This window comes from Xyrauchen texanus, chromosome 33 (assembly GCF_025860055.1).
Source record: "Xyrauchen texanus isolate HMW12.3.18 chromosome 33, RBS_HiC_50CHRs, whole genome shotgun sequence".
In the NCBI taxonomy this organism is placed as follows: Eukaryota; Metazoa; Chordata; class Actinopteri; order Cypriniformes; family Catostomidae; genus Xyrauchen; species Xyrauchen texanus.
The window spans coordinates 39121131-39141042 of record NC_068308.1 but is presented as its reverse complement, the minus strand read 5'-3'; the positions used below and the strand labels follow the sequence as shown (position 1 = coordinate 39141042).

Sequence of the window (19912 nt, the reverse complement as noted above, 5' to 3'; positions counted from 1 at the left end):
TCACACAAACACACACACAACTCCACATTTTGCTCACACAAACATATATATATATACACACACACACCCACCCCACACATGTGCTCACACACACATACACCACATTTTGCTCACACAAAAATACACACACACACACAGCAACACACGCACCCACCCCACACATGTGCACACACACATAGCCACACATGTGCTCAGACATACACACAAACCCACCCCACACATGTGCTCGCACAAACACACACACTTGCAAAAGTTGTCACAATATAATTAGCTTAGTATTAAAACAATGGAAGTCAATGGGAACAAATGTGTGTGTGGTGGTGGGGGGGGGGTCCAGCAAAAGTTGACCCACACCCCGACAAACACACAAACAAATGTGCAAATTGTGTCTGTTTAACTTTGTTTTAATGAGCCAGGTCAATTTGACCCGCTAACTGCAACAGTGGTACTTGACTGCCAAGAGTGTCAAAATAATCAAATGACTCTCAGGGAATGCATGGAGGAGCAGTTGGAGAAGGAGGCACGGTTTCGTCAGTTGATGGCGCACAATTCTCACGACTCTGCTATCGATACAGACTCTCTAGAGTGGGAAACTGAGACGGTGGAAATCGAGAGAAGTACAGTACGTAATGAGTTATCAATCATGTGACAAACCTCCAAATGTGCAATGTTTACTCAAGAGTGTCAACACACTACACTGATCTGTCGTACAGGACCACTTGGATTTGAGCGCTTTGGGGTTTGATATTGCTGAGGGAGTGAGCGACCCATATTTACCAGGAGATTATGGGATATTTGTGAGCAAGGTGGATAAAGGAAGTATTGCGGAGGGCAGGTTAAGGTGAGTGAACTACCTTAAAAATGATTCCCCTATATTCTTCAGTGTGCCAATGCACAATCTTCACTTGCCGCTACTATGCTTCACCACTAGGTGGTGCAATCACTGTTCATGCAATGCATATATTTTTCAATTAGTGCAGTTCAGCGTACTTTTATGTTTTATTGACATTTGTCATTAAAATACTTCCGTAATAGTGCCAGAAATATCAGTGTGAATATATTCAATATATCATCCATTCCTATTGTGAATTGAGCCATTCTGTGTCTCCTGTGCAGATCCAACTCTTGTTTATTTTCTCCACAGAGTGAATGATTGGTTGTTGAAGATAAACGATGTGGATCTGGCCAATAAGGACAGAAAGGGGGTGATAAAGGCCGTGTTCAGTGGGGGCGGAGTCATCAACATGGTGGTGCGCAGGAGGAAGTCTCTGGGAGGACGTACGGTCACCTCTGTTCATCTTACACTGGCTGGTCACAAAGGTCAAATCACAGGTCTTATCCGTTCAATGTAATCAATTTAACCCTTTAAGCTCTGAAGGTGTTTTTAAAGATGTCCTGTTTCAGTGGCATACCCATAATTAAAGGCTTATAACTTAAAAAAAAAAAACAAGGGTCAAGTGTTTAGTATAATTTTTTTTAATTATATACATTATGTTAAATTCTGAGATAAATGCTGTAAAATCACCAGAAATGTTTTTCTTATTTGACATTATATATCTATGGGTGTAATTAAGGTTGCTCTTAAAAAACTGCTTTCGTTTTGTTCCCAATCATGTCAAATGAATCTGAGAAAATGTTTGACAAAGCGATCAAAAGTTACAACATTACAAATATTATTTATCCTAAAACATCTCCAAACCCATAAAAGATAATAATTATACATAAGAACTAATTACACATGCAAACACAACAATGACCAAAGGTTTGCATAGCATGCAGACATGATTTTAGTCATGAGATTTCACAGAATGAGTTTCATTCTGTGTCATCTGAGGCATCATTGAGTCATCATTGTGGATTATCTAATGATCTATACATCTGATTATCTTGTGTGTGGACTCGTTTGAAAGATAATCACCTCCTCTAAATAATGATGTGTGATACTTTATGTTCCGTTTATTTTTTGTGAAGTTATAAGTGAAAATGCGACATTTAAGCAACACCAACATAATTGTCAATAAATATACTATTAAAGCTGTTACTCGCTATATTTTTGTCTGTTAGTAAAAAAAATAGTCTGGTTGTATTTTACTCTTTGAGAGCTTTCCAACAACATATGACACATGACTATTTGATCAATTTGATGTTTTACTGATTGCAATAATATATTTACAGTGCAACTTTTTTTATATAAATGATCAAAACGGAATATTTCTGATTTATCAACAAATTTCAAAGCACTTGTTCAGTTTTGGTCATAATATCTACATGCATTGGAAAGTACAGCTTCTAAACTTTCAAACAAGACTGATTTTGTGTTGGTCAAGACTGTAGTTGTTAATATTTTAACAAATATTTATTTTTCTCGTAGGTCCATCCGAGCTTAAAGGGTTAAAGGTCAAGTGGCTGAACTCCTTTCTTACAATTCTTCAGTACTGTGATGTTGAAGCAGTATGATGCAGATCTCTCTCTCTCTCTCTCTCTCTCTCTCTATTCTCTCTCTATCTCTCTCTCTCTCTTCTCTTCTCTCTCTCTCTCATTCTCTCTCTATCTCTCTCTCTCTCTTCTCTTTCTCTCTCTCTCTCATTCTCTCTCTCTTTCTCTTATTCTCATTCTCTCTCTCTCTCATTCTCTCTCTCTCTCTCTCTCTCTCTCTCTCTCTCTCTCATTCTCTCTCTCTTTCTCTCTCTCTCTCTCTCTCTCTCTCTCTCTCTATTTTGATTTCAGATTGTGGAGTTGGGTTGGAGAGTGGTGTGTTTGTGTTGTCTATTTCTCCAGGCAGTCCTGCAGCCAGAGATGCATCTGTGTGTCCGGGGGATCGGCTTCTCAATGTGAATACACTGCTGTCATTTCCTTACATCAGTCTTGTGCAGGGCTAGTGTTGGGAACCGAGAAGACTTTTGTTTTCTGTACGGTTCTTGAACATGCGTTCTTCAGCCACCATGCTTAAATACTCCGATACGAACTGCATTGCTTATTTCCAAATATTTCTAATTCAAAATACTAAAAGCATTGTTCATGGAACCAATAATGAGATGGAATTCCTAAATTCCGAATGGCGTGTTTTCGAATTCCGAATTCCGAAGGATGTTTTCTGCTGTCCGGATCAGGTCACTAGTTTTCGAACATTTTCATTGGCCCTGCACAAATACGAAAAAACCTATTTTTAGCAAAAAGTTTTTTTTAATTTAACATTAAAAACTCAATTTATTTTGCTGGAAAACAGGGCGGGAAATTTTACAGGTTTAAACGTTTTCAACCCATTCTATCTGATACTTTGGAAATTTTGACAATATAATTTATGTTGGCAAGCTATAATCTGATTTGTAGCATGAGCAGAGGTTCATCTGCATGTGTATTGGTTCTTTCAAATAAATGTAGTCCGGTGCGGACTGGCCATTGGGAGAACCGGGACTTTTCCCAGTGGGCCAGCCATTAAATGGGACCTCATGGGCTGGCGCGTTATGCACAACGCGCTACAAAACCGCGGCGCGATATGCAGAAGGGGCAACACCCCCCCAACTTTTGTCCAGTTTCTATATAAAATCCCAGACCGAAGTTTCTTCCCAGTCGCCCCCCTGAATGTAGTGATGTGAGCCATACAGTTCATGTAATATATCATGAGTTTATTTTAAGTTTGCTCTATTTTCTCTGGCAGATAAATGGAATTTCAGTTGATAATAAGTCAGTGAGTGAATGTGAGAATCTTCTGCGGAGCTGCAGAGACTCTGTTTCTCTTTCCATCCTAAAGGTGAGATGTTATTGGTTACTTAACATTGTTTCCACCATTGGGCCGAATGGTTCCGAGAACGGCGAGTAACGTTCCAATAGCATTTCCACTTGAGCACGGTTGGGAACGGTACGATAAGGAATCATTTCCAGCCCGGAGTTCTCAGCATGCCTAGCTAACCATATTCCAGACTCACGATTGGTCACTCGCCCAGTCAGTCCATTCTAATCCTGATTTTGTTGCACTACAGTGGAAAAACCGTATCCATGTGCCCGGATCGATTCAGCAACAAGAACTGTTCGGCCCTGTGGTTTGAAAGCGCTTTTTGTTTACTGATTATGTGTATGTGATCATTGTCCCATGTGTGTCAAACATGTTGAGTGATCCAAACATCATCTGCAGCCTGAAACTGAACTTCAGCATGGCAATAAAGCTGATTCTGATTCTGATTTTAGGAGTGAACGCACTTAACTGCATAGAGAGCTATAGGATGCTCCCTTGCTCCCTATTGAGTGGATGACTTAACCTCCAGTGTGCTGTCTGTCTGCACTGGTCTCAGAACAGTTATAGGAGAGTTATAGGATGCACCCTTGCTCCCTATTTAGTGCATGACTTAACCTTCAGTGTGCTGTCTGTCTGCACTGGTCTCAGAACAGTTATAGGAGAGTTATAGGATGCACCCTTGCTCCCTATTTAGTGCATGACTTAACCTTCAGTGTGCTGTCTGTCTGCACTGGTCTCAGAACAGTTATAGGAGAGCTATAGGATGCGCCCTTGCTCCCTATTTAGTGAATGACTTAACCTCCAGTGTGCTGTCTGTCTGCACTGGTCTCAGAACAGTTATAGGAGAGTTATAGGATGCACCCTTGCTCCCTATTTAGTGCATGACTTAACCTTCAGTGTGCTGTCTGTCTGCACTGGTCTCAGAACAGTTATAGGAGAGTTATAGGATGCACCCTTGCTCCCTATTTAGTGCGTGACTTAACCTCCAGTGTGCTGTCTGTCTGCACTGGTCTCAGAACAGTTATAGGAGAGTTATAGGATGCACCCTTGCTCCCTATTTAGTGCGTGACTTAACCTCCAGTGTGCCGTCTGTCTGCACTGGTCTCAGAACAGTTTGATATGCACCTTATTTGCATCCTAACTCCATATATATATATGCCTCTGAAAGCTAATTTTTCAGCTTTTGCATGAACCTATTGATTCTCAATGTGAATGCATAATAAGCATAGGATTTCTAATGAAAACCTTGTGCTAATGTACACATTAGTATACATTGTTTAGCAGTGTGGCGTAAAAAAAAAAATGGCATATCGGATGAAACTAGAGACTTTAATCATTTGACTCAAACTGGTTTCTTACCATGATGTAGTTTTGTTGGTGTTTCTCCCAAAGATAAACTCTGCTGTGGTCGTCACGTGAAAGTTTAACCCTTTACTGACCGCACAGAGTTTAAATGAATGTAAATTATGCATTGTGTGTAGCGAAGCCAAAATATAGCGTCCACACATGTGTTCGTGGGGTCACACTTTGTTAAAGATGTTTTTCCCCTCTTCCCAGTTCTTTCCTCAGAGTTTGTCGGGTCAGAGTATCGCTGAGAGCCCACGTGACTGCGAGAGGAACTCCAACGGGAAATCGACAGACCATCTACAGCCCTGCAGGAAACAGCCAATCAGCAGCCACTCCACTCATAAAGACATGTACAGCCCCACCCGTGACATCGAGTGTGAGCGCAGCCAAAGTTTGGCACTGTATCGCCCGGAACCCTATCACGAGAACTGCTGTCCGCATCCAAACCCTAAACGACCCATGACCTGTCAACCCGTTGCCCCCGGTGACTGCATCACAGCAGAGGTGGGTCAGGACTGGAGATGTGTCCCACATAAGCAAAGTGGTGGCACTTGGCCTAAAATGATGGCTGTTGCAATGACGACTGCCGATAGTGTACCGCCGCTCTCTATTTTTAAGACTCGAACGAAGCGGAAGTCGATATTTGACGCAGATACGTTTAAACGGCCAGAAACGCCATCCAAACTGGATTATGTCAGTATGTCTCATGTGCCCAAACATTCCCCACAGAATTCCTGGTCAGAGGGGGCACCACAAATACCACCCGATCCACCCAAACGCAGCGATTCTTTCAAATACAAACACAAAGCGCAGGGAAGCTCCGCCTCCGATTCAACCATCACCACAGGGTCTCCTCCAGCCACGCCCATTCAGACCACGCCCTGTCTCGGTCCAGGAGATAATGCCAATCCTGATGCTGAAGGTCGAGACCGCAGTGGGAATGTTAATCAGAGACAGGGGTCTGGTGGGCCGTTTACAGAGGAATCACCTGAACTGGGTGCAGTTGAACTGGAGATGAGGAGAGGAAGACCGAACTCTGCACCCGCCCAGCGGCGCTTTCTCACGCCCCTGAAGATCCCCTTTCCACAGGTACATGAGTTACGCACCTGCCCGACATTTAGCATTGTTTTCATTAAACGAATAGTTCAGGAAAAAAAACTTCTGTCATCATTTATTCACCCCCATGCTGTTCCAAACCTGCATTACTTTCTTTACATAGAACACAAAAGGAGTTACTTTTGTTTTATTGAACTTGAAGAGGTTGCATACTAATGAAAAAGAACACAAACAACAAAAACAACAACAACAACAACAACATTGGCCTGTTAGGTACATTTCAATGTCAATTGAAATAAATACCACCAGAAGTAAATAAAATCCATAAATGGGTAGATGGAGTGGGTTGCACCTTTATTTGTGACCATCTTCCTGTTCCAGTCTACCTTGATATCAGGGCAGGACTGCTAATCAGGCATCCCGGGCATTGTTCCGGTGGGCCGACGCACTTTGGGGCCGATCAAAGGCGGACTGGCCATCGGGAGAAACGGGCAGGCTGGTGGGCCGGCCGCGAAACTGGCTAAATGGGCCGCAATAAGCTGAAATGAGCCGCCGGGTAATGTAGAATGGGCCACAAAACGGGGCCGCAATATGCCGAAGGAGGAAGCGATATGTAGAAAAGGACAGCGACCTTTTGGGCCAGTTTCCCAGTCCATCCCCGCTTGATATAGATCCTCTAATTCTCCCAATATTTCTAAAAAAAAATGCCCATTTGCAGTCTTGGCATACACGTGTCTTTCCATATCGCAGATTTCGGCAATAATTTGTTCCTATTGGACTCGTGACCATGAGGAGGTTACCCTATGTGACTCTTCCCTCCCTAGCAACCGGGCCAATTTGGTTGCTAAGGAGACCTGGCTGGAGTCACTCAGCACACCCTGGGATTAGTTAAACAACGTCACAATGACCTATGTCCACGCCATGTGATTCATATTAACCCTTTAAACTTGGATGGGCCAAAGAGAAAAAAAGAAATAATTGTCAAAATATGAATAAATACAGTCTTGACCAACACAATATAGGTATCGTTTGAAAGTTTAGAAGCTCTGCTGTCCAATGCATGTAGACAATATGACCAAAACTGTACAAGTGCTTTGAAATTTGCAGACAAATCAGAAGTGTTGCATTTTGAGGATTAAAAAATAAATTGCACTGCACATATTATTATAATCAGTAAAAAGCATCAAACTGATCAAATATTCATGTGTCATATGTTGTTGGAAAGCTCTTAAAGTGTAAAATACAACCAGCATATTTGTTTTACTCGCATATGTTTTTGCTTATAACTTCAATTAAAATAGTCTTATTTATTTAAGCTTATTTACATTATTTAGAGTCTGTGATTTTATCTTTCAAACGAGTCCATACACAAGATAATCAGATGTATAGATCATTAGATAATCCACATGAAGCACAATGTTACATATGACCACCAGGAGATGGCGCCAAATACACAACACAGACTCAATGATGACTCAAATGACACAGAATGAAACTCATTCTGTGAAATCTCATGACTAAAATCATGTGTGCATGCTATGCAAACCTTTAGTCATTGTTGTGTTTGCATGTGTAATTATTACTAATGTACAATTATTATCTTTTATTTGTTTGGAGAGGCTTCTGGACACTATGATAAATAATTTTTGTATTGCTGTAACTTTTGATTTCTTTGTCGTATCAACACAAAATGTTTCTCAGATACAGTCGACATGATCGGGAATAAAACAAATCTATAATCTATATAATTAAATAACACGTTTGTTGAACAATGATACCAAACACTTGACCCTCTTGAGTTATAAGCCTTTAATTTTGTGTGTGCCACTGAAACGGGACATTTTTAAAACACCTTCAGAGATTAAAGGGTTAAAGACATTTGAAAAGTACCAAAAATAAATGATGACGGCCTGGTAAAAAATTTCCATTTCAGTTTTAATGCGACCTAAATGTAACAAAAATGAAGAAGTTTAAATCTACTAATTGTAACATTATAACTCGCTTTTGGTGCTTTGCTAGTTTTCATTTCGGACTCTGACAGGTAATCAGATAATGTCTGTCACTCACCTAAACTGCTACAGGTAATGTGTGCTGCTTGTAATTCAGATTTCAGTTCTTCAGTGTTCTCTCCTCCACTGCAGAGCTTCTCTCATGATGAACATTCTCCTGAGCCTGTGGATCTGGTTCGCTTCTCCCCTTTCCGTTCAAATCGTCACAGTACAGGCTTCTCACCTGGACAACCACGTGAGTTTCACAGCTCAAACACCTACACAACAATGTTAGTTTAACACCTCAAAAAGGCTGGCTTTCCAGCAACAAGCAATTTGTTTGTCTACACCGAACCACTTGTTCTACTTTTATTAGTGATGTTGACAACATTTGATTGTGTATGTCTAGATGGCTCTTCAAAAACTCTGTCTCCATACCCTGCTGTCACTGCTGTGATGAGAAACCCAGTGTACACCGCCTGGAGTCATGGTGTCAAAACCACTAACTCACCATCTGCTCCAGTACACACATACTCTCAAGTCAGGTACACATAGACACACACTTTCTGTGTGATGTATTAGGTCTGTTCTACTGTGAGATAGTAAATCTGTGTGTTGTTGAAAACCTCAGTCCACAGCACCAGGGCCACTGGAGTGTGGATCTCAACCACAAACGTCCTGGTGAACTCTTCGACAGTTCTCGTGGATCAGCACATAATACCAACTCCCTGCCTTCCACTGCGAGACAAGGTCTACACACACACACACACACACACACACTCTTCAAAGGAAGTCTGTCACTCTCTCATCTAGCAATTACCGTTTTGGGTCTCATACTAGTGAAAATAACAATAATTGTGAGATAATCTAAAATCTGTAATGTCATTGGCAATCTAAAATATGTAATCAGTTATTGGTAATCTACTTTTGTAATCTGATATTGGCAATCTAAAGTATGTAATCAGTTATTGGTAATCTACTTTTGTAATCTGATATTGGCAATCTAAAGTATGTAATCAGTTATTTGTAATCTACTTTTGTAATCTGATATTGGCAATCTAAAATATGTAATCAGTTATTGGTAATCTAAATTTGTAATCTGTAATTGGTAATCTAAAGTATGTAATCAGTTATTGGTAATCTAAATTTGTAATCTGTAATTGGCAATCTAAAGTATGTAATCAGTTATTGGTAATCTACATTTGTAATCTGTAATTGGTAATCTAAAGTATGTAATCAGTTATTGGTAATCTAAATTTGTAATCTATAATTGGCAATCTAAAGTATGTAATCAGTTATTGGTAATCTAAATTTGTAATCTAAAGTATGTAATCAGTTATTGGTAATCTAAATTTGTAATCTGTAATTGGCAATCTAAAGTATGTAATCAGTTATTGGTAATCTACTTTTGTAATCTGATATTGGCAATCTAAAGTATGTAATCAGTTATTTGTAATCTACTTTTGTAATCTGATATTGGCAATCTAAAATATGTAATCAGTTATTGGTAATCTACATTTGTAATCTGTAATTGGCAATCTAAAATATGTAATCAGTTATTGGTAATCTACATTTGTAATCTGTAATTGGTAATCTAAAGTATGTAATCAGTTATTGGTAATCTAAATTTGTAATCTGTAATTGGCAATCTAAAGTATGTAATCAGTTATTGGTAATCTAAATTTGTAATCTAAAGTATGTAATCTGTAATTGGCAATCTAAAGTATGTAATCAGTTATTGGTAATCTAAATTTGTAATCTAAAGTATGTAATCAGTTATTGGTAATCTAAATTTGTAATCTAAAGTATGTAATCAGTTATTGGTAATCTAAATTTGTAATCTGTAATTTGTAATCTAAAGTATGTAATCAGTTATTGGTAATCTAAATTTGTAATCTGTAATTGGCAATCTAAAGTATGTAATCAGTTATTGGTAATCTAAATTTGTAATCTAAAGTATGTAATCTGTAATTGGCAATCTAAAGTATGTAATCAGTTATTGGTAATCTAAATTTGTAATCTAAAGTATGTAATCAGTTATTGGTAATCTAAATTTATAATCTAAAGTATGTAATCAGTTATTGGTTATCTAAATTTGTAATCTGTAATTGGCAATCTAAAGTATGTAATCAGTTATTGGTAATCTACTTTTGTAATCTGATATTGGCAATCTAAAGTATGTAATCAGTTATTTGTAATCTACTTTTGTAATCTGATATTGGCAATCTAAAATATGTAATCAGTTATTGGTAATCTACATTTGTAATCTGTAATTGGCAATCTAAAATATGTAATCAGTTATTGGTAATCTACATTTGTAATCTGTAATTGGTAATCTAAAAGTATGTAATCAGTTATTGGTAATCTAAATTTGTAATCTGTAATTCGCAATCTAAAGTATGTAATCAGTTATTGGTAATCTAAATTTGTAATCTAAAGTATGTAATCTGTAATTGGCAATCTAAAGTATGTAATCAGTTATTGGTAATCTAAATTTGTAATCTAAAGTATGTAATCAGTTATTGGTAATCTAAATTTGTAATCTAAAGTATGTAATCAGTTATTGGTAATCTAAATTTGTAATCTGTAATTTGTAATCTAAAGTATGTAATCAGTTATTGGTAATCTACTTTTGTAATCTGATATTGGCAATCTAAAGTATGTAATCAGTTATTTGTAATCTACTTTTGTAATCTGATATTGGCAATCTAAAATATGTAATCAGTTATTGGTAATCTACTTTTGTAATCTGATATTGGCAATCTAAAGTATGTAATCAGTTATTTGTAATCTACTTTTGTAATCTGATATTGGCAATCTAAAATATGTAATCGGTTATTGTAATCTACATTTGTAATCTGTAATTGGCAATCTAAAATATGTAATCAGTTATTGGTAATCTACATTTGTAATCTGTAATTGGTAATCTAAAGTATGTAATCAGTTATTGGTAATCTAAATTTGTAATCTGTAATTGGTAATCTAAAGTATGTAATCAGTTATTGGTAATCTAAATTTGTAATCTGTAATTGCCAATCTAAAGTATGTAATCAGTTATTGGTAATCTACATTTGTAATCTGTAATTGGTAATCTAAAGTATGTAATCAGTTATTGGTAATCTAAATTTGTAATCTATAATTGGCAATCTAAAGTATGTAATCAGTTATTGGTAATCTAAATTTGTAATCTAAAGTATGTAATCAGTTATTGGTAATCTAAATTTGTAATCTGTAATTGGCAATCTAAAGTATGTAATCAGTTATTGGTAATCTACTTTTGTAATCTGATATTGGCAATCTAAAGTATGTAATCAGTTATTTGTAATCTACTTTTGTAATCTGATATTGGCAATCTAAAGTATGTAATCAGTTATTGGTAATCTAAATTTGTAATCTGTAATTGGCAATCTAAAGTATGTAATCAGTTATTGGTAATCTAAATTTGTAATCTAAAGTATGTAATCAGTTATTGGTAATCTAAATTTGTAATCTAAAGTATGTAATCAGTTATTGGTAATCTAAATTTGTAATCTGTAATTGGCAATCTAAAGTATGTAATCAGTTATTGGTAATCTACATTTGTAATCTGATATTAGCAGATTATCTGTAATCTGTGATCATTAGTATTTTCCAGAATATAAATCTGAATATAAATGTTTCTCTTAACAATGCAAGTTGGACCAGGTGTGATTTTATATTCAGGTGCAACTTGAAAATGTTGTGATGTAAAATCAACGAGTTATGATTTGATAATCACCATAACAAAAATACAGAATTAATCTGTGATTGTAACATCAAATCTGTGATTAATCATCTAAACGTGTAGACAGTGATTTGCTATTCTAAAATATTTAATTAATCATTCATCTAATATCTTAAATAAAACTACAAATATAAGATTTAAATCACAATCTATAATGAGTAATTGGCTGATTGATAATCAATATGTTTGTGTGTTTCTCTGCAGGTTTGTCTCGGTATCAGGAACAGCGCATTAAAATCCCCACCACGCCTCGCTACGCCCGGTCCGTTCAGGGCTCAGACAGAGGTGCTCATCACTCGCAGATAATTGAAACTTTACCATGTTTCAATATTACACATTGTTAGTTAGTGTACTTACTGTGCTTTAACATGGCTTTGTAAAGACCTAACAATACAGTGCGTTTGTTTCAGTTAAGTCATGTATTTTAATTTGTGTTTGCTGTGTTTTTCAGGATCTCTGTCTCACTCTGACTGCAGCAGCCCCAGTCTCGTAACTCCACCCCTCTCTCCTCTGGACGCCACCTACTTCACCGGCAGCCAATCACAGGGCTCCATCTCCACCCAGACCAGGCTGTCAGTCAGCCCTGTGCCTTTAGGAGACAGAAGAAGAGACAGGTAGAAATCAAAACAGCTGTCGTCAAGAGTTCTCAAGTTGTGAGCTGTCTCGAGCCTTTAGTCGTTTGGGCCGTTCATTCTTTCCTTCCTCTTTACGTTTATCTGCTTAAAATCTTCTTTACTCCTGTTCTCCTTTCTAGTCTGTCTATTTCTCTGTCTTTTCTCCTTCCTGCTCCAGATGCGTGTTGCGCAACAGGTCTTACCTGAAGCTTTCTCGAGCTCAGACATCGTGGTTTGCATCTTTACGGGCCCTGAGGTTTGTTCTGTAAATCTGTTGGTTTTGAAAAACGCAAAACGAATGCTGTTGTCATGCGAATCACAACCGCAGGATTGCAAGTGTGATATTGCTTTTATACAACAGTTCCAATCTGGGTTTGTGTTTCAGGTCATACATAGGGGAACCACGGTGTGTCACTATCCCCAAAGGGGCGGAGCCTCTGGGAATTTCCATTGTGGGTGGAGAGAATGGGGGCATTTTTGTTTCTAAGGTAACGGGGGGAAGCATTGCTCAACAGCACCACCTGGAGTTTGGAGATCAGCTTCTCGAGGTATGTTTTTAAAGGGATAGTTCACCCACAAATTACAATTCTGTCATAATTTCTTCACCCTCATGTTGTTCCACACCCATATGACTTTCAATGCACCTTTTATTTCCATACAATGAAAGTAAAAGAGACTAACAGTGCAAAAAATGAGGTCCTTTTAACCCTTGTGCACTGTTAATTTTAGACTCGCACTTGTATCGTTCTCGGTCAAAATCATTTTTTTTTTTTTTTATTTGTATTTTTATGATAGAAATGATTCTAAATTCAATAAAGTAAAAACACTCAAGTTGTGCATTTTTGGAGGGATTTTTATGCTATTAAGATCTGATTTACCTTTTAATGTATTAATTACACCATAAATTTGCAAATGCAAATACGCTAATTTATGTTAATTTCACTAAAGTAAAACCCTGCACTGCTATAAATTGAAACATGAAGAAAATATGAGCATGTATCATGCATTGAGGTCAGAATACTGTGGTGGCTCAGTTGTTGAGGCTCAGGGTTACTGACCAGAAGGTCGGGGGTTCAAGCCCCAGCACCACCAAGATGCCACTGTTGGGCCCTTGAGCAAGGCACTTAACTCCAGGTTGCTCCAGGGGGATTGTCCCTGTAATAAGTGCACTGTAAGTCGCTTTGGATAAAAGCGTCTGCCAAATGCATAAATGTAAATGCAAATGCATGACTTGAAAGTCATGTCATGAGAAAAATAACCAGTAGATTGCTGCAGAGATCCACTAATTAATTCCTGGTTGTGTGTGTTCAGCATTATGGATGTGTTATATGGTCTCACCCATTTATTTCTGTGTGTCTCTGTTTCTGTCTCTGTGTCTGTGTCTGTGTCTGTTTCTCTGTCTCTGTTTCTCTGTCTCTGTTTCTCTGTGTCTCTGTGTGTCTCTGTCTCTGTTTCTCTGTGTCTGTTTCTCTGTTTCTCTGTGTCTCTGTGTGTCTCTGTGTGTCTCTGTTTCTCTGTCTCTGTTTCTCTGTGTCTGTTTCTCTGTGTTTCTGTGTCTCTGTGTGTCTCTGTGTCTGTTTCTCTGTCTCTGTGTCTCTGTGTTTCTGTCTCTCTGTGTCTCTGTCTCTCGGTGTCTCTGTGTCTCTGTCTCTCTGTGTTTCTGTCTCTTTGTGTCTGTGTGTCTGTCTCTGTGTCTGTCTCTGTGTGTCTGTCTCTGTGTGTCTGTGTCTCTGTGTGTCTGTGTCTCTGTGTGTCTGTGTCTCTCTGTTTCTGTCTCTGTGTCTCTGTCTCTGTGTCTCTGTGTTTGTCTCTCTGTGTTTCTGTGTCTCTGTCTCTGTGTGTTTCTGTCTCTCTGTGTCTCTGTGTGTCTCTGTGTGTCTCTGTCTCTGTTTCTCTGTCTCTGTTTCTCTGTGTCTGTTTCTCTGTGTTTCTGTGTCTCTGTGTGTCTCTGTGTCTGTTTCTCTGTCTCTGTGTCTCTGTGTTTCTGTCTCTCTGTGTCTCTGTCTCTCGGTGTCTCTGTGTCTCTGTCTCTCTGTGTTTCTGTCTCTTTGTGTCTGTGTGTCTGTCTCTGTGTCTGTCTCTGTGTGTCTGTCTCTGTGTGTCTGTGTCTCTGTGTGTCTGTGTCTCTGTGTGTCTGTGCTCTCTGTTTCTGTCTCTGTGTCTCTGTCTCTGTGTCTCTGTGTTTGTCTCTCTGTGTTTCTGTGTCTCTGTCTCTGTGTGTTTCTGTCTCTCTGTGTCTCTGTGTTTGTCTCTCTGTGTTTCTGTCTCTTTGTCTCTGTGTGTCTCTGTCTCTGTGTGTCTCTGTGTGTCTGTGTGTCTCTGTGTGCTGTGTGTGTGTGTGTGTGTGTTCAGCATTATGGATGTGTTATATGGTCTCACCCATTCATTTCTGTTTGTGTGTGAGAGTGCAAGTGTTCTACATTGTTGATGTGTTATAATCTCGACCTGTAATTTCCTATGATCGGTCAAATTTGACCGCAAACAACACAAGTGTCGTGACACTTTTTATCACGCGGCCTAAACTCATCAAATCCAGTCCAATTAGTTTTTGTGTGTCTGTGTTCAGATGGCATACATAGGCAAAGTAACCAAGCATCGAGCCCAAGGATACCATTTTTATTAAAGAAACAAAGTTGATTTCGGTCAAAAATGACCAAGCCATGCACAAGGGTTCAATTGAAATCCTAAATTAAATGCATATGTGAATCTCGTTTCTGTGATGTAGTTTAACGGGGTTAATCTGAGGAATGCCACAGAGCAGCTGGCGAGACTTATCATTGGCCAGCAGTGTGACACCATCACTATACTGGCACAATACAACCCACACATGTACCAGCTGGGCAATCACTCTCGCTCGAGGTACCCACACACATTTCAATAGAGCAATGTTTTGATGGAGCCACAGCATTTACACTTTCTGAAAAAATCAACTACTAATAAATGTCATATTTAGACACACTTTAGTTTTAATAGTATAGCTACAAACTTAGTGCAAGAAAGCTTATAAGTGAACTTGAGGGGAAAAAATACAGTGCATGCTACATGTGTAAAATATGACCCCTTTAATAGCTTTTTACCTTGCTTTTTTGATGTCAGCTCCCGTATGGAATCATCCATAAGCTCTCACTCGACGCCCGGAACACCCGACACAAACTCCAACGTAGATGCACTCAGTGAACATGACGAACGCACCATGACCCCGCTCTCCAAACTGGCCACACCCACATCCAGCCCTCACAGTGTCATCAGGTAATAAATACATTGATTTTATTGACCTGCTTCCTGACCTTGCCCTCTGCTCTGATTGGTCTAATGGAGTTCTCTGCTCTGTATTGGCCAGGGACCGGAGTGAGGGCGGGAGACAGGCGGAGCCGAGGCGGTTGGTGCTGAAGAAGACTCAGGTGGATCTGGGCTTGAAGCTCTGTGGTGGAAATCTGACAGGTGTTTTTGTGGAGAGTCTGGAGGAGGACAGTCCTGCTAGAGGAGCTGATGGTCTGCAGCCTGGTGACGTCATACTGGAGGTATAGACGAGATGAGATGAGATGAGATGTTTTGTTTTTGGGAGGGGGGGATATTTTCCACTTTTTCTTCCAATTTGGTATGCCCAATTCCCAATGTGCACTAAGTCCTCATGGTGGTGTAGTGACTCGCCACAGTCCTGGTGGCGGAGGATGAATCTCAGCTGCTCGGTCACACCTGTTTTAATAACAAGCTCCTCTTCAATTTCTTGAATTGTTTCGGAGTCGTTTGGGGGTTTGGGGGGTTGTGTTGGGTTTAGGGTGTGTGTTGGGTTTAGGGTGTGTGTTGGGTTTGGGGGTTGTGTTGGGTTTAGGGTGTGTGTTGGCTTTGGGGGGTCGTGTTGGGTTTAGGGGGTTGCGTTGGGTTTGGGGGTTGTGTTGGTTTGGGGGTTGTGTTGGTTTGGGGGTTGTGTTGGTTTGGGGGTTGTGTTGGGTTTGGGGGTTGTGTTGGGTTTAGGGAACATTTTGGGGTTGCGTTAGGTTTGGGGGTTGCGTCGGGTTTAGGGGTTGCGTCGGGTTTGGGGGTTGTGTTGGGTTTAGGGGCGTTAGTGTTAGGGTTTAGGGGTCGTGTCTGGGTTTGGGGGTTGTGTCGGGTTTAGGGGTTGTGTTGGGTTTAGGGGTTGTGTTGGGTTTAGGGGTTGTGTTGGGTTTAGGGGGTTGTGTTGGGTTTAGGGGTTGTGTTGGGTTTGGGGGTTGTGTTGGGTTTAGGGGTTGTGTTGGGTTTAGGGGTTGTGTTGGGTTTAGGGGTTGTGTTGGGTTTAGGGGCGTTTGGGTTTGGGGGTTGTGTTGGGTTTAGGGGTTGTGTTGGGTTTAGGGGGTTGTGATGGGTTTAGGGGACGTTTTGGGTTTGGGGGTTGTGTTGGGTTTAGGGGTTGTGTTGGGTTTAGGGGTTGTGATGGGTTTAGGGGACGTTTTGGGTTTGGGGGTTGTGATGGGTTTAGGGACGTTTGGGTTTAGGGGTTGTGTTGGGTTTAGGGATGTGTTGGGTTTAGGGGTTGTGATGGGTTTAGGGGACGTTTTGGGGTTTGGGGGTTGTGTTGGGTTTAGGGGATGTGTTGGGTTTAGGGGGTTGTGTTGGGTTTAGGGGATGTGTTGGGTTTAGGGGGTTGTGTTGGGTTTGGGGGTTGTGTTGGGTTTGGGGGTTGTGATGGGTTTAGGGGACGTTTTGGGTTTGGGGGGTTGCGTTGGGTTTAGGGGTTGTGTTGGGTTTAGGGGGTTGTGTTGGGTTTGGGGGTTGTGATGGGTTTAGGGGTTTGTGTTGGGTTTAGGGGGTTGTGTTGGGTTTGGGGGTTGTGTTGGGTTTAGGGGTTTGTGTTGGGTTTAGGGGGTTGTGTTGGGTTTGGGGGTTGTGTTGGGTTTGGGGGTTGTGATGGGTTTAGGGGACGTTTTGGGTTTGGGGGTTGCGTTGGGTTTGGGGGTCATGTCGGGTTTGGGGGTTGTGTTGGGTTTAGGGGGTTGTGTTGGGTTTGGGGGTTGTGATGGGTTTAGGGGTTTGTGTTGGGTTTAGGGGGTTGTGTTGGGTTTAGGGGTTGTGTTGGGTTTAGGGGTTTGTGTTGGGTTTGGGGGTTGTGTTGGGTTTGGGGGTTGTGATGGGTTTAGGGGTTTGTGTTGGGTTTGGGGGTTGTGATGGGTTTAGGGGTTTGTGTTGGGTTTAGGGGGTTGTGTCGGGTTTGGGGGATGTGTTGGGTTTAGGGGGTTGTGTTGGGTTTGGGGGTTGTGATGGGTTTAGGGGACGTTTTGGGTTTGGGGGTTGCGTTGGGTTTGGGGGTCATGTCGGGTTTGGGGGTTGTGATGGGTTTAGGGGACGTTTTGGGTTTGGGGGTTGCGTTGGGTTTGGGGGTCATGTCGGGTTTGGGGGTTGTGTTTGGTTTAGGGGACGTTTTGGGTTTAGGGGTTGTGTTGGGTTTAGGGGGTTGTGTTGGGTTTAGGGGTTTGTGTTGGGTTTGGGGGTTGTGTTGGGTTTGGGGGTTGTGATGGGTTTAGGGGTTGTGTTGGGTTTGGGGGTTGCGTTGGGTTTAGGGGGTCGCGTCGGGTTTGGGGGATGTGTCGGGTTTGGGAGACGTTTAGGGTGTGTGTTGGGTTTAGGGTATAGGGTAAAATATATAGTTTCTACAGTATAAAAACCATTATGTCTATGGAAAGTCCCCATAAAACATGGAAACACAACACGTGTGTGTGTGTGTGTGTGTGTGTGTGTGTGTGTGTGTGTGTGTGTCAGATTGCTGTCATCAGCTTGAAAACAACAGATGACTTTTAATGCCAACAGTGACCAAAAGATGGCTGAAGAGCTCCACTTGGTTCTCTCTCTCTCTCTCTCTCTCTCTCTCTCTCTCTGTGTGTGTGTGTGTGTGTGTGTGTGTGTGTGTGTGTGTGTGTTCAGCATTGTGAGTGTGTTATCGTCTCAACCCTTCATTTCTAAGTGTTTATATTTAGCATTGTGGCTGATTTATTGGTTTTATTTGACAACTGTAAAAAAACAACAAAAAAAAACAATTATCTATTCATGCCAAATTTTATTTTGCATATTCAGAAAGCAAATGGAGGGAAAGTCACCAAGTCTTGTACAGCTCAGATAAAGAAAACCATTTTTATTACATGTAAAAAAATATTTATTTTGGTCAAAAATGGCATAATTCCTTATTAGTGCTAAAGATAAAATCCTTTGGGTCCTGTGCTTTAGTGTACAACAGAAAGATGATAAAATACATTATAGTAACAGTATATGTACTCAAAGTGCTGGGTGATGATTATAATCTGATTTCCTGTTTGCAGTGTAACTCCGTAAGTTTGAAGAATAAAACCGCTGAGGAGGTTTATCTAGAGATCCTGAAACCAGCAGAGGCCATCACCCTAAGAGTCCAGAACCGACCCGAACACTTCAGGAGGATTAAAGACACACCTGGAGATGGATTCTACATCAGGTAACACGCTCATCCCTGTGCGGAAGAGTCGCTCTGGAATGATTAATGACGTATATTTTCATTCGTTCAGGGCATTATTCGACCATGTTGGTGAGTTGGAGCGCGAGTTGAGTTTTAAGAAGGATGATATACTCTACGTGGACGACACACTGCCCAGGGGAAATTTCGGCTACTGGTTGGCATGGCAACTGGACGAGAATGCACAGAAACTGGTGCACGGACACGTGCCCAGCAAGTGCATGTATGTCTTAATCTGGTATTCATATAGTGATTCTAAGTGGAAAAAATAAAAGTGACGTTATTGTTATATGTATGTGTGTAGGATTGACCAAGACTCGCAGCGGCGATTCAGCGTCACTGACAGTAAAGATGACAGCAGTTCTGGTAAAACTCTCTCAGCCGCGGCACGTCGGTCGTTCTTTCGTCGTAAACTCAAACACAAGCGCAACAGCTCCAAAGATGGCCGCGATGCCCCAGCGTCTGACGCCATCAGCACGGATTCCATGCCGTACATGGAGGGTGAGACAATAAAACACTCTATACGTTCAGCACACACACTTACAAACATGTCAATCCCCACAAACAAAGAGTCCAGTGTTTTATGAGAAGCATTAGCTCCGTTACTAAACCTGCTGAGTTGATTTACTGTTTGATTGTCATTTTAAGACGACGGCACCCTATATGAAACTAAACCTAAAATGACTGATTTGTGATGCAAAAATACGATTATTGGGTAATAGTGTTGTTACAAATCGCATCATTTTCCATAGGTAATCGTTAGGGGTGCACCGATGTATCGTCCAAACATCGGTATCGTCCGATATTCGCCTTGTTCACTGACGTCGGCCTATTGGCAAATACGATGTCATTCACCGATAGCAGTGGCCGATGCTTGTCTGTTTATATGTCTTTGTTATTTGCGGTCGACTTGGAAACAGTTGCCTACCCAGCTGCAGTTTCGGAGAAGATCCA

The 19912-nt window shown here is 40.5% G+C and overlaps 1 protein-coding gene across 2 annotated transcripts in view; it reads left to right on the top strand.

Annotated features, from left to right (window-relative positions):
• LOC127626510 (disks large homolog 5-like) overlaps window positions 1-19912 on the top strand; it is a 57049-nt gene that overhangs the window by 24764 nt on the left and 12373 nt on the right. The window contains exons 11-28 of one of the 2 annotated variants that reach the window (XM_052102333.1): window positions 490-622; window positions 714-841; window positions 1145-1320; window positions 2728-2831; window positions 3659-3751; window positions 5291-6169; window positions 8278-8380; window positions 8534-8669; window positions 8756-8874; window positions 12092-12172; window positions 12339-12501; window positions 12887-13049; window positions 15227-15360; window positions 15598-15750; window positions 15842-16022; window positions 18792-18940; window positions 19011-19181; window positions 19263-19459. In XM_052102333.1, the coding sequence (XP_051958293.1) occupies window positions 490-622; window positions 714-841; window positions 1145-1320; window positions 2728-2831; window positions 3659-3751; window positions 5291-6169; window positions 8278-8380; window positions 8534-8669; window positions 8756-8874; window positions 12092-12172; window positions 12339-12501; window positions 12887-13049; window positions 15227-15360; window positions 15598-15750; window positions 15842-16022; window positions 18792-18940; window positions 19011-19181; window positions 19263-19459 (3263 nt within the window). The remainder of the gene's footprint in view (window positions 1-489; window positions 623-713; window positions 842-1144; window positions 1321-2727; window positions 2832-3658; window positions 3752-5290; window positions 6170-8277; window positions 8381-8533; window positions 8670-8755; window positions 8875-12091; window positions 12173-12338; window positions 12502-12886; window positions 13050-15226; window positions 15361-15597; window positions 15751-15841; window positions 16023-18791; window positions 18941-19010; window positions 19182-19262; window positions 19460-19912) is intronic. The other variant, XM_052102334.1, reaches the window with a different exon arrangement.